General features: G+C 31.6%; 2 protein-coding genes across 4 annotated transcripts in view; one reads left to right on the forward strand and one right to left on the reverse strand.

Annotated features, from left to right (window-relative positions):
• Positions 1 to 8,766, forward strand: part of LOC114326414 (casein kinase I) — a 230,179-nt gene extending 221,413 nt beyond the window's left edge. For all 3 annotated transcript variants that reach the window (XM_028274774.2, XM_028274776.2, XM_028274779.2), the window contains one exon: positions 1 to 8,766. This exon is cut by the window's left edge. The gene's annotated coding sequence lies outside the window, so the exon portion shown is untranslated.
• On the reverse strand, positions 8,387 to 14,170 carry LOC126892815 (uncharacterized). Its single transcript, XM_050662554.1, has 2 exons — positions 13,111 to 14,170; positions 8,387 to 8,394 (listed from the first exon to the last, which is right to left on the reverse strand). Exons 1-2 carry the CDS (start codon positions 14,168 to 14,170, stop codon positions 8,387 to 8,389), a joined length of 1,068 nt encoding a protein of 355 aa, XP_050518511.1.
• Between the last annotated feature and the right edge of the window lie 1,260 nt (positions 14,171 to 15,430).

The raw sequence follows: 15,430 nt of genomic DNA on the forward strand, positions 1-15,430 counted from the left end.
AGTTCGACTTTCACCCATCTGTTTACCGGATGAAACATTTTTTTATTAAATTCCATACATAGAACAATACGACTTGCATATGGGTTGCCTATCAAAATACGTTCATAGCTATCCTTAAGGGGGGACGTAGAGTTTGAAATCAAGTACATTTTTGTGAATTTTTTAAAGTATTAAAGAATTATTTTATTTTTAAATTAAATAAGCATATTGATTACAATTCAAAGAATATTTAAGAAAAAATATTGAAAAATAAGCCAACCGTGAAAAATTTTTAAAGACACCTCAAAAAAGGGAATTTGTGGTGGACATCAGAACTCAGCATTAGATCATGTGAAACAAAAAATTCGAAAATATTTTATTATCTTATGAGTGTCTCGAGGTAACGCTATCGAGTTTTTTTAGTTTTAACGATTTTTTACTTTTTGGTATCACTCAGAATTCAAAACAACGAATTTTTTTGCAAAAAATCGTGAAAATCAACATAATATTTATTAAACAAAAATAAGCATAAAACTAAATATCTCGACAGCTTTACCTCACGAAATGTCTCAAGAAAATATATGCAAAATTTCAGATTGATCAGAGCAAAATTACCGGAATATACAGAACGTTGAATATCCCTACCTTCGACTCGCGTTGCAGCAGGTTCGCGCCAGTGCTCAATACACCTGCGCAGCAGGTGTAGTGAGAAACGGTCAATAGCTGTTCCCATTCTCTTTTGTAAATTACTCTGCGATTTAAAAACAATTTTCCGTTGACAAAACTTCAAACGCGTTTTTCTCAAAACTGCTTTTTTTCGAAGACGGTGGACATTGTAACTCTAAAACTACTGGCCGAGCCACCTGAAATTTTGTATATATATTTTCTTTAGACATTTCTGGAAGTAACGCTGTCGAGATATTTTTTGTTTTATGCTTATTTTTTGCAAAAATCACAAATAGTGTCAAAATATAGAATAGTGAAAAATCATTCAAACTAAAAAAACTAGACAGCGTTACCTCGAGAAACTCATAAGTCAATAAAATCGTTTTGAATTTTTTGTTTGACATTCCGCAATCCATTTTTACAAAATCCATTTTTTAGGTGCCATAAAAAAATTGTATATTAGTTTTTATTGTTGTGATGGCAGAGAAAAAAGCAAGTTTATAATTGTAGTGACTTTTTAAATAGTTTTTAAAAGCGACAGGTACGTAATAATTGTAATGTTTCAGTATCCTAATAAAAAATTACATAGGTACCTACCTATTTGGAAAATTGAAAATGAACCTACCAAAATAGTATGTAATGCTTTGATTTACATAATTTGATCACCTTCATCAAAATTTCTACCAATATTCACCTAATATATTGTGATTCCACAAAATAGTCCTTTAATTCCACAAAAATGAAACTAATTTGTTTAAATTCATATAAGTAATAAACAACTGTCAAAAAGTTTATGGTGTAAACGTTCAGTTTGTGTATATTCCCACATGACAGATACGCGAAGGTGGCTCAGTGGGAAAGCGCTTTGATTTTCAATCGGCGGGATCGACGGGAAGCGGGTTCGATCCCCAATGCAAGTTACTATTTTTTTATTTTTTTTATACATTTTATGATTGTATGTATATTATTATATAATTTTTTCAGAAAATACGTATTTAGTTAAAATTTTTGGCAACAATTATTGTTCAGAAATCATTTCTTTGTGGCATTTTTCAATGTGTTTGTGTGTGTTTTATTCTTTAATTTTTTTAATTTTTGGTATTGTTTTAATAAAAATTTTTGGAAAGTAGTAAGTATTAAAATTAGTTTAATATTTAAATTAAATATAAATAAACTGTTTAAAGTATATTGATTTCGTTGAAATCATGTAATAGAAGTATAACTTCTTACGTGCGTACAAAGTACACACAGTCTTTTTCTTTAATATTCTTTGAATTTTACTGAATATGCATATTTAATTTAAAAATTAAATAATTTTACCATACTTTAAAAGAAATAACAAATTCTTGAAATGTTGATTTCAAACCCTATGTTCCCCGTTGGATAGTTATGAGCATATTTTGATAGGCAACCGGTTTCATCCGGTAAAAAGATGGTTGAAGGTCGACCTAGATTCGGATACTATAACTTACTGACCCTTTTTTACCAGTTCCTCTTTATACATTGACATATCCTGTACTGCGTCTGTCTTAGACTGTATAATATTATATTAATTTTGTTATTAGAAAATACTTGGTTTGATTTACAAACGAATATCTATCCTATCGTTCTTATTTTTTTTATTCTTCGCATACTTATTCATTATTAGTTTGTAAAAAATATTTTTTTAACGAGTCACTGGATTGTTAAACGTGCTCTTGTAGAGTAACGTGTGATTCACATATAAGTGTTTTAATGGCTTTCCTGGTGGAAGTCTCACAATTTAAAAGGCACAAAGTCAATACAACTTATACTTTGATTTTCATTTTAATTTGGGAGCAAGAATGTATGTATGACTATTTTCAGTATATGTATGTTATTTCATACTAGTTTACAATACATCTATAGAAATAAATCAAAAACACTAACAAATGCGAAAAAAATTGTTAAAAATAAATGCACATAATTTTGAGAAATCATTAAAATTCGCGTGATGATTCTTTGCACACGCATAAAGTAAGTACTTCTAACCATCATCAATGAAAGACTCGAGACTAGAATCAATTCTCTTACCACAAATTCCCCAAGAACAATGCGGATTCGTCCCACGTAGAGGAACACATTCTTAAAACATTAAAAGGGTAAACCCTGTAGTTGGCTGTATACCTTTGTTAAGACAACGTAGAATGAAGTAAACACTTCTGTTGTATATAGGTATATTATAAATTTATTAAAAAATTTTAAAAAATTTTAAAATTCATCCACAAGGGAGTGGTTGTACAAAACGTTTTCGGTCAAACTGACCATCCTCAGTGTAAACCTGGAAATAAGTGAACCACTTAGATTGAAATGCAAAAGGGTGAAATTTTGACAGTTAAAAAAGAAAATGTGGTTACTTACGTCCAGTGTACAAGTAATTGAAACTAGCCACTTGAATAGGTGTAAAACCTCAAAATAACATTATTGCTACATTATGAGCTGTATAGTAATCGACAATAAGTCGATGTCTTAAGATTAAAAATGTATCACATGTGGATGTATGTCATCCTTGCTCGGAATTAGCACAAGGTTGTGATCAGGTGAGAGGTTAACAACCAACTGATTAGACAGATTGGTGCCTGAAAATTCATGACAAGATGTCAAAGAAGATAGGTGGATTTCTCAAATGTCAACCGAAAAATTTTTGACAATGTGCATTAATATTTAACTTAATTATTCAATTGTGAATATGCAACTATTAAATTTGTTTGATATGAATTCTAAATTGTAAATAAAGGTTAATAAGCTATAATGATATATTCATTAGTGCACCGTAAACAAAAGCAAAATTCTACTCATATGCTGTGACGTCATAGACTGTTTGTCTACTGTATAGGACTGATAATAATTATATTAATTTGAGCAAAGTTATAATGAATGAATATTATTGAAAATTATATAGAAAATTTTTAAAATTTTTTTATCAAAATATGATATTTTAATAGAGTAGCAGCTGTAGAATTGGAAGTAATGCCAATAGTGAATGGTCGGTTGCATATGTTTCAGGGAACCAACGAATATAATGAGAAAATACCAATCTATAGATCTGTAATGTGAATTATTGGAGGTATTAAAGGAAATGATATTAAAAAAAAAAAAAAAAAAAAAAAAAAAAAAAAAAAAAAAAAAAAAAAAAAAAAAAAAGGGAAGTGGAATTGAAAAAATGTATGTACATATCTTAATCAAGAAATCTTCTCTAAAAATATTTTGTTATGACTGAATGTAAAGAGTTTGTCCCCATAGAACTATTGAAAATCTAAATTTAGAAAAATTATTAAAAAGGTGATAAGGTAAGTTGCCTATGTTCAGTGGACAAATAAATGAAATATAATTACTGTTTTGAAATTAAATTGTGTGAATTGTTAAATGGATAAAGACTGATATTAAATTAGGAAAACTGCGCTGAAAGAAATGTACATGTTTTGATCAAAGAAGAAAATTAATTTTGATTGTAAGCTCTAAATGTAAAAAGAATATGTCACATATTAAACTATTGAAATTCTAGATTGAATATTGTATTGACCAAAGTTGATATTAAGTAAATTTATTAAATGTTGATAGCTGAGATTTATTTTTTAATTTTAACTCTTTAACTGGGACAAACTCTTTACATTCAGTCATAACAAAATATTTTTAGAGAAGATTTCTTGATTAAGATATGTACATACATTTTTTCAATTCCACTTCCCTTTTTTTTTTTTTTTTTTTTTTTTTTTTTTTTTTTTTTTAATATCATTTCCTTTAATACCTCCAATAATTCACATTACAGATCTATAGATTGGTATTTTCTCATTATATTCGTTGGTTCCCTGAAACATATGCAACCGACCATTCACTATTGGCATTACTTCCAATTCTACAGCTGCTACTCTATTAAAATATCATATTTTGATAAAAAAATTTTAAAAATTTTCTATATAATTTTCAATAATATTCATTCATTATAACTTTGCTCAAATTAATATAATTATTATCAGTCCTATACAGTAGACAAACAGTCTATGACGTCACAGCATATGAGTAGAATTTTGCTTTTGTTTACGGTGCACTAATGAATATATCATTATAGCTTATTAACCTTTATTTACAATTTAGAATTCATATCAAACAAATTTAATAGTTGCATATTCACAATTGAATAATTAAGTTAAATATTAATGCACATTGTCAAAAATTTTTCGGTTGACATTTGAGAAATCCACCTATCTTCTTTGACATCTTGTCATGAATTTTCAGGCACCAATCTGTCTAATCAGTTGGTTGTTAACCTCTCACCTGATCACAACCTTGTGCTAATTCCGAGCAAGGATGACATACATCCACATGTGATACATTTTTAATCTTAAGACATCGACTTATTGTCGATTACTATACAGCTCATAATGTAGCAATAATGTTATTTTGAGGTTTTACACCTATTCAAGTGGCTAGTTTCAATTACTTGTACACTGGACGTAAGTAACCACATTTTCTTTTTTAACTGTCAAAATTTCACCCTTTTGCATTTCAATCTAAGTGGTTCACTTATTTCCAGGTTTACACTGAGGATGGTCAGTTTGACCGAAAACGTTTTGTACAACCACTCCCTTGTGGATGAATTTTAAAATTTTTTAATAAATTTATAATATACCTATATACAACAGAAGTGTTTACTTCATTCTACGTTGGAACACATTCTTAATATTCGTCAAGTTATCAAAAAATCTCTAAAGTTTAACATAGAAACATAAAATATGCTTTGTTGACTAAGTTCAAATTCTAATTATATCAAATTCTAATTAAATGTTCAAACTGCTAAGAGACAGGTGGGTGGCAGCTTTAATATTGAATTTAAGCTAAAAACAATATCTATTTATCAAATAAACATTTTTTCCTGTTTTCGAACAACAGTAAAATGTATTTCGAATTAAATAAATGATATACATTCTTCTTTTTGTCTCAAATAATTTAATTCAAAAAAAAATTTTGGGCACCCTGTATAAATAATATTGTTAACGTTTATATTATTGAATAGAGAATTTAATAACCTTTCAAATGAGTTATCACACGACCCCTATTCTTATTTAAAAAAATCATCGATTGCGTCATCACGCCCAGATGGATGATGTCACTAGTATGATATAATATATGCAAAAAAGTTATAATTTAAAAATAAAAATCTACCTGATTTGTAATGTATCTTCAGAGTCGTCCATTCTCGAGGAATTGAATTTATTCCAACTCAAACATCCTCACTGTACCTATAACTTCAGAGGCTTATATCTTAAAACCATGATTTTTTTGAGCTATGCGCCCATTGAGTCTTTTGTTCTACACATCAAGGACTAGCAGAACCCAAAGTTTCAGAGCATTTGACAGAGAGCCATTCCCATAAGGTTTCTGCGGGGTCCTTTGACAAGACACTGTTTTATACTTTATTTAACGTGGAACTCAATGATGATAAGTTAAACGGTCATCTTATAAAATTTAAGTAGCAGAAAATAATGTGTTTGCTAATTAAATAAAGAAATCAAAACACATATCGTCTAATGTACTGGTTTAATCTGAAATGCTTCATGTTTATTAAAATGAAAATTATTACTAAGATTAATATTATTATAAAAATGGCTGCCAAATTTATTCAATGCTGTTGGTTGCATTTTGTTGTATCGAGTTATCAAAATCTGAAGATGATCTCTCAAAGAGAATTGAAAGCTCGATCTAACCAAATGCTACGCTATTCGATTCGAAAATCGGGTTCATTGATAATTATATGAATCTTATGCATAACACTCTAATTCTGGTTATTTTTACTTTATGCCTTTTACAAAATCGTCTTGACTAATAATTTTAAACATACAAATGCCAAAAACAAGATTTTTTATAAATTTTAATTAAATGCAATTAAATACCAGTTAATTGATTTAGCAGTTTTTATCATTTATTAAACAAATTGTAGTTTGCTTTATTTCGGTTGAAGCAATTGTTTTTTTTAAGTACTTGTTCAAGATATTTCGAAACTACTTCCATTTTATGTGTGGTGTTTTTCATTGTCACAGAACCGTTCATTTGAGAACATACAAGTTCAATAGAATTAAGCTTATAGTGATTGGGAAGCAGTTAATGTATTAGATTAGAACATTCCGGTTTTTGCTATAGGGCTTTTAATAGTTTTTTATTTGTTTCGGGCACTTGTCATCTGTCACATGAATGTATTATATGACACATGACAAGTTCCCGAAACAAATGAGAATCGATTAAATGCCCTATTTCGTCAATCACAATTGACGAAACCATTTGACAATTGCCAATAGCCCCCTTTTCATGTCATTGCATTTCTCCTTCCTCCTCGCCCTAAGTTTGATTTCCGTAGAATGTTCCAACGTCTATTTCTATTTGTTCTAGAAATATCTTGTATCATCGTACTCAAAATTGTAGCTAAAAAGTAATGTTGGTATCACATATATACAGTGCTAGCCAAAAGTCGTTTCTCCCGGTATCTTTTGAACAGTTATACTTATGATAGTGAAATTTGGAGGGAGGAAATAAACGGATGTAAGCCTCAAAAATAGTTATAACAGGTGACGTAATAGCGACAGATGACGTTTCAGAGCCACTTTGACCGATAATTCTAAACGGGACATTATGTCAAGTGATATCTTGTTTGAAAGGTTTTGAAAATATCTATTCAGTCATACTAATTTTTTTGGGTTTAAGTTAATTTTGATGAATAAATTGAATAAATACTAATAATGTAGTTTCACATTCAATTAATAAAGAATTAAACGTTCGCCTATAATTTATTCAAAAAAGTTGACGTTTTTCAATTCTCTAATTGTTTTTATGTCAACGTCAACGTTTTTGACAAATATTCATTGGCGGACGTTTGAATCTTTATTAATTAAACGCGAAACTACAATTTTAATATATATTTCATTTATTCATCAAAATCAACTTAAAATAAAATTATGACTGAATAGGTATTTTCAATCCAAACGAGATGTCACTTCTTGTCATAAGGTCCCATTTAAAATTATCGGTCAAAGTGGCTCTGTAACGTCATCTGTCACTATTACGTCACCTATTATAAATATTTAAGACGCCTACGTCCTTTATTTCCTCCCTTTTGTATATCAGGACCTCAGAGATAAACTACACTTATGTCATTTCTAGCAACTGTGCAGTAGAGCACTTTAAATGTTATAAAAATCTTATATATGACATAATTGTTTGAAAAAGATCATTGTATAATCCAACTAATAAAATGATATAAGTGGATTAAAGGAACTTATTCTAAATAACACCATATCGACATAATGTTGTTTACCCCCGAGGTCCAGATATACAGTGCTAAACTTTTGGTTAGCACTGTATAATATCATACTAATACGTATTTGGGGAACAAGTCCCGAAGTGGAAATCGAAAATGTCAAAATAAACTTATTTTAAAGTAAAATTGTGGCTTATTCACAGTAAAAATAGCAACTTGTATATGGTATTATATTTTGTCATGAATTATCCAGTGGTGTTTGGTGCCAGGTTACAATCTTACTGGACACTTTATTGGAAATATATTTATCACCAAATTTTCTACCCCTATAAAAGACATTTTGAAAGAAATAAGTAGCAATAAAAATAATTGACGCAAACCTAAAAAATATTATTTTTGACATTTGTTATACCTACTCACAAGCTTCTTATTAATGTTAAAAAAAATATTGACCAAAAAATTATCGATATGCGTTCACCATTCTGTAATTAAAAAAATACTATTAATTAAAATAAAAAATAACCAATTTTTGTATATATATGAAAATTACCTGGTCTTAATGTTGTGTATATATTTAAATAAAAAAACCTCAAGATAGTGCTTTATTTTGTAAAATGAAACAAAATTTTGTGCTAAAATGAACCATTAGCAGCTAAACTATTTTGTAAACAGGATTTTTATTATTTTTTTGGTAATAATTTTCGGTTTCTGTTGAAATGCTGAAATTAACGGAAAAATTGTAATATGAATGTTTACCTTTTGTTCTACATGTGTCAAAAATACATTCAGCATTTGGTTTTAATTTGCACTATGTACGTTAATTATACAAATAAAAAAAAAACTGATTAAAAATACCTTGCATGTTATTTCTTTAAACCTTTTCCAAAATATTTGTCAAATCAAATTTGGGCAAGACATCTAGCAAGATCACAGCATAACAACCTCCCTAGAAGAATCCTTATGTCACAACCTGTGGGAAGTAGAAATAGGGGTAGGCTAAAACTTAGATGGAAGGATGGTGTAGATGAGGATGGGAGAAAAATAGGCGCAGCAAACTGGCAACGGTTGGCAATGGATAGGACTGACTGGCGTAATAGACTTGGGAAGGTCGAGGCTCTTTCATAGGGCTGTAGCACCATTGATGATGATGATAATTTGTTCATGTCAACTAATTAGGAAGTAATAATTTATCATCTCATAAACACTCATACCAATAAATATAGTCTAAAACTGAACATCAAAAAGACTAAATTCATGATTGTAACGAAGAAACTATACACCAATGTGAATTTAACAATAAATAATCAGCCAGTTGAAAGAGTTACGTCCTAAAAATATTTAGGGGTTGGCTTCACTGATACTAATGACCAGACAAGAGAAATCAAGAGGCGAATAGAGATAGCGAGACAATCGTTTGTCAAAATGAAAGAGTTCCTATGCAGCCGGGACATAAATATAAACTTGAGAACAAGAATGTTGAGGTGCTATGTTTTCTCCGTTCTGCTGTACGGCATGGAATCTTGGACGCTGAAAAAGACAAACATCAAAAACATTGAGGCATTCGAGATGTGGTGTTACAGGAGAATGTGGAAAATACCATGGACAGAAAGAGTAACAAATCAAGATGTTCTGCTGAAGATGGGGAAGGAATGCGAAGTCATAAAAACCATACAAACGAAAAAACTGAAATATCTAGGCCACATAATGAGAGGAGAAAAGTACTCTGCTAAGACTCATCATCCAAGGAAAAATCTCAGGGAAGAGAAATGTGGGACGTAGGAGGATTTCCTGGTTGCGAAATTTAAGAGAGTGGTATGGGTGCAGTTCAATACAGTTGTTCAGAGCTGCAGCCAACAAAGTTAAGATTGCTGTGATGGTAGCCAACCTCCGATAGGAGACGGTACTGCAAGAAGAATTTATCATCCCTAGGGCATGTTCTCAGAGGAGACCGGTACAGAATCCTTCAGCTTATAGTGAAATGTTTTAAGGCCGCAGAGGAATTGAAAGGAAACAGATGTCAAGGCTCAAGAACATTCGCGATTGGGCAGGAATACGCAGTACAAAATAAGTATTCCGATTATCTGAAGACCATGAACAACTCGTCAATGATTTGCCAATTTTAGGGGGACGTATGTAATATAACACCGAACGAAGAAGACTTTGTCACCTATTTATCACAAAGAAGCAGGTGCGGGAGCATGCCAAATAGAATTATATTTTAGTGACGTCACGTTGCCTAGCAACCGTCGATTCTCCCATTATGAAATTCTATTTTGTGACGTCAGCAAAATAGAATTCTATTTGGCGTCCTACGGGCCGTGGGCCGTCTTTCACCTATTAGAGGCGATTTGGCCTATAATAAAGCACCATTTTGTTAGAATAGAAAAAGAACATAGATAGATATGCAAAGTTTTAGCTTTATTTTTATTCCTTTACAGTAAAATTAGAGATTATGTATTATGAATAGTGTGACCAACTAGCCCGAAAAATCCGGGACATGGCCCGAATTACGAAGTCGTGTCCAGGGCAAGGCTTCCGGGCCATCCGAATTTTCAACGTTTTGGTAAGATTCTATCGTGAAATTTTGAATACGTTGTTCCTCTAAGAATTCACATCAAATTGAATTGGTGGGACGAAAAAAAAAGTCGACGATTTCTAGAGTGTAATTCTAATATCACATCCAAAACGCTTGCATTATAATATATCGTGGTATTACAGTTCTACAAAAACTCAAACCCTGGACTTTTCTCGTTTCTGTATTTTAATTATCGTCTTCTGAAAGACGATTCAAAAACATGAATATCAAATAATGATAATTATATTTTTATATCAACCTAAGGTTTTATTTACCTACATGGAAATCCAACATCAGTTAAATTTTCTAATTTTTCCCTTTTTGAGAACGATTTCCACTTTGGAAGTCGAGACATCAAAAACTAACAAAAATGTAATTATCATTACAACCCATCCAATCAAAAAAATGTTTTTCAACATAAAAATGTTGGTATATATAATAATCTTGATTATATAATATAATCAACAAAATGATATCAAAGTTCTATATTTAAAAAAAATGGCCCGATTTTCATTGAAAAGTCCCGGATTTTAGGTTTTTTTTTTCAGCCTTGTCCCGAATTGGACTGACTTGGAGTTGGTCACACTAATTATGAATAGATAATTAAAATAATATTGGGGTGGCGATTGGGCTATGCTGGTCTATTACGCAATCGAATTTAAAGCGGACTGTATGGAAATAATAACAAAAAAATTCTTACCTTATTTTAACTGGTAGGTCGAGAAGTCTTCAGTTATTAGTAAGGTGAAGGAAGGAGGGAGAAAGGGTTAATTTATTTTTTACTATAACTGAAACCGGCGTTTTTTGGCGACACTTGATAACTACAGGAAACGACTTAACAATTCAATTTGTTCTTACTTATTGACGACCACGACTAGTTAGTACTAACGAAAGGTAATTAAAGAGAAAACAAAAAATTTAGTACAATATCTGGGCAAGAAAATAGGCCAGGTACTTCGAATGAAATAAATTTAATGAGGCCAAAACATCCTGCCCCCCGAGTTTATTTTTAAAATAAACGAAAAATCAACGAAAACTAATTTAATTTTAATATGCTAAGTCTGCACATGAACCCATCACCCTAAACTAAAATTTTAACTATCAAATAAAATAAAAAAATCCTCTCCAGTTTATTGACTGGGTAGAGGACACAGTTTAACGACTGGGCGCATGTAACTACTGTGCTTGGTTCGCACTTTTACGATTCGAACAATCCCATCTTTTCCAGGATACAAAGTCTCTATGACTGCCAGAGGCCACTGTAAAGGTGGGATAGTTTCATTTTTTATTATAACTACCATTCCCTCTTTGGGAGGGTTCGAGTTAGTGTTCCATTTTAAACGAGACTGCATAGAAGACAAATATTCTGAATGCCATCTTTTCCAATAATGTTGAACAATGCAATCTAATAATTTATATCTTTTCAAAGTACTCATATTTTTATCAAGATCAATATCCATCGAGGGTAATGACACTAAAGGTTCTGTACATAAAAAATGCGATGGAGTCAGCGCGACTGGATTTTCAGGGTCGTTACTTTGAACACAAAGAGGACGCGAATTCAAAAGACACTCGATTTGTGTCAGAACAGTTAAAAATTCTTCGTAAGTAAGGATTTGATTCCCCACAACTCTATTTAAATGAAGTTTTACACTTTTTATATTGCTTTCCCAAATACCACCGAAGTGACTGCCATAAGGTACGTTCATTTTCCAAGAAATTTTGGTATTATTAAGTTCCTGTTGGAATGCATCTTTATAAGTTTTTGAAGTAGTTAATTGATATATTTCATCGAGGACTCTCTTGGCACCCACAAAATTTGTGCCATTATCTGAATATAAAACCTTACAATTTCCACGACGAGATAAAAATCTTTTGAAAGTGGCTAAGAAACAATCTGTAGAGAGCGAGGAGGCTAATTCAAGATGTATGGCTTTCGTACTTAGACAAACAAACAAACATACGTAAGCCTTTTGAGTTTTTACGCCACGATATTTTCCTATAGTAATGGAAAACGCACCAGTATAATCTACACCAGTGTGTAAAAAGGCTTTTGCCTGATTGACTCTTACGGCGGGTAAGTCAGCCATCATAGGATAGGTAGGTTTAGGATTAAGACGAAAACAACGATTACATCTCCAAATTCTATTTCTGATGGCCTGACGACTAGATAGTATCCAATAATTTGTTCTCAGAAGATTTTGCAACAAATACGCTCCAGCATGTAAATGCAATTTATGGAAATAATCTATTAACAAAATGGTTAAAGGATCGGCTTTGGGCAACAAAATCGGATGTTTTTGTTCAAAACTACATTGGGAGTTGGACAAACGTCCACCTACTCTAATTATTCCATTTTCAATAAATGGATTCAAACGACGTATGGAAGATTTTACAACGAGATTTTGAGAAAGGGCTTTATATTCTTCAGAAAAATGCTTTTGCTGGACAGCTCGAATTAATTCAATTTCTGCAATTTTTAAATCAAATAGAGATATCCGTTTATTTAAAGACAATTTTCTAAGAAATCTCAATACGTATACTGTGGAATTTAAAAGTTTCGACCAACTGGAAAAATATTCAATAAGAGTATACAGCGGAGAAATTACACGAGTGACATTACCAAAGAAGGTTTGTGATCTATATTCAGAATCACAAATCATAATTTCCTGTCCGTTGACAGACTGAATAGGCCAATATTCTGGCTCCAACAGTAACCAATTTGGACCAGTAAACCATGTGGAATGGTTGACTAACGAAGAAGGAAACAAACCTCGAGAGGCGCAATCAACAACATTTTCCTTTCCAGGAACAAAAAACCAATACTCTGACGGAACCATCTTATGAATTGTAACAACTCTATTTTGAACAAATATTTTGAGATTTTTCTCTGAGGACTTTATCCAATTTAATACAATCATGGAATCACTTAAGGCAAAAATTTTATCAATATTATGTCTAGGAGAATAAGTTTCAATAGCATGTGAAAGAAGCTTTGAGAGAAGAAGCGCTCCACAAAGCTCTAATCGAGGAAGAGTTATTTTAGACATTGGAGATACTTTAGATTGAGAGTACAGTAAAGTAACTTTAACTTGACCTGTACAATTAACAACCCTGGAATAAACAATGGCTGCGTATCCAGCAGCACTTGCGTCTGAAAATCCTACAAAAGACAACGACGAATTAGGTGTAACTGCTATATGGCGTGGAATTTGTATTTTGTATAGGACATGAAATTCATTTTGAAACTTTTCCCATGCTATTTCGATTTCTTTTGGTACGGTACTATCCCAATCTACCTTTAGAGTCCAAAGTTTCTTTATCCAAATTTTAAGCAAGAGGGTTATAGGAGATAGGAATCCCAAGGGATCAAACATACGAGCAACAAGTGAGAGCATGTTTCTTTTTGTACAACGGGTCGATGAGGGTATTTCTAACCCAAAACTAAAATTGTCACATTTTTCTTCCCATTGCAATCCTAACACTTTGGAGACTGACTTATCAAATTGTTTGGTTTTGACCAATTGAAGGGGTTCGGGGATTGTTGATAGTAGATCGTTCGAGTTCGACATCCATTTGGTTAATTTAAAACCACCTTTTTGAAACAAATTCACTAACTGAGTGTGTGTAACTATAGCTTCAGAAACATTTGGAAAACTGCTAATAAAATCGTCTACATACATATCTCTTAAAATTGGGATGATAGCATCAGGAAAACTTTTAGATTCGTCATTACATAATTGTTTTATTACCCTGAGACTAAGATATGGTGAGGCTTTTACTCCAAAAGTTAAAGTATTTAATTGGAAAATAGAAATAGGATCATTGGTATCAAATCTCCACAAAACTCTTTGAAACGAACAATGAGATTCAACCACTTTAACCTGCCTATACATTTGTTTCAAATCAGCGACAATTGCGATTGGAAAAAGAAGAAAATTCAACAATATTGTGGTAGGATTATTTTGTAATTTTGGACCTTTATAAAGAATTTCATTTAATGACGGTCCTTTACTAGTTTTCATAGAGGCATCAAAGACTATTCTACAAGGAGTGGAAGGGCTATCTGATTTAAAAACACAATGATGGGGAATATAATACGACAACGAATCAATGGTTTGGATGGGAACTAAACTCATGTGCTTTTGGTCTAAATAGTCTTGAAAGATATCACAGTAAAGTTTTCTAAGTTCTGGGTTTGGTGCTAGGCGATTTTCTAAGGACAACAATCTATTTTTAGCAAGAACAAAAGAATCACCCAGTACATTAGGATCATTTTGGAACGGCAATGAAACTGTGTATCTACCATCTGCATCTCTACATACATTTTCTAAAAATAAATTTTCACAAATTTCATCTTCTGATGAACTATTAGTAACAGTGGGCAAATCCTCTAATTCATACATTCTTTCGACCAAGGAATCTAAATTCAACAAAGGGTTACAGACGAAAGACAAATATGTGTGGATTTTTTCAAAATTTGGTGCAGCTGAGCCCATGACTACATAACCTAAACTAGTCTCAATAGCTGATAGAGAATCTTCGCATGACACTCTATTACAACCAATGATATTTGAAAAGACAGATAAGCCTAAAATACCATCTATCTTGCCAGGAAAAAAGAAATTCGGGTCAGCTAAATTCAGGTTTTCTATACTGTTAATACAGTCTTTATCAACTGGTTGATCTGGCAACTTATTAGAGATGGTGTCTATAAGCAACACTTCTATCGGATATTGTATTTTTTTATCAAAATGGGAAAAGATAACAATGTTGGTTTTACCTACTATCGGGGTGGTTGATCCTCCTATACCAGAGACTGTCAAATTTAATTTCGAATAACTTAGGCCTAATTTTCGGGAACAATCAAAAGTAAGAAAATTAGCAGAAGAACCACTATCTAACAAAAATCTAACCTTGTGAGCACTACCCCATTTATCAAC

Source organism: Diabrotica virgifera, chromosome 1 (assembly GCF_917563875.1).
Source record: "Diabrotica virgifera virgifera chromosome 1, PGI_DIABVI_V3a".
NCBI classification, from domain to species: domain Eukaryota; kingdom Metazoa; phylum Arthropoda; class Insecta; order Coleoptera; family Chrysomelidae; genus Diabrotica; species Diabrotica virgifera.

Excerpts from the sequence above, each read along its gene's own strand:
- LOC126892815 (XM_050662554.1), bottom strand. The coding sequence starts at position 14,170 with ATGTATGTAGACGATTTTATTAGCAGTTTTCCAAATGTTTCTGAAGCT.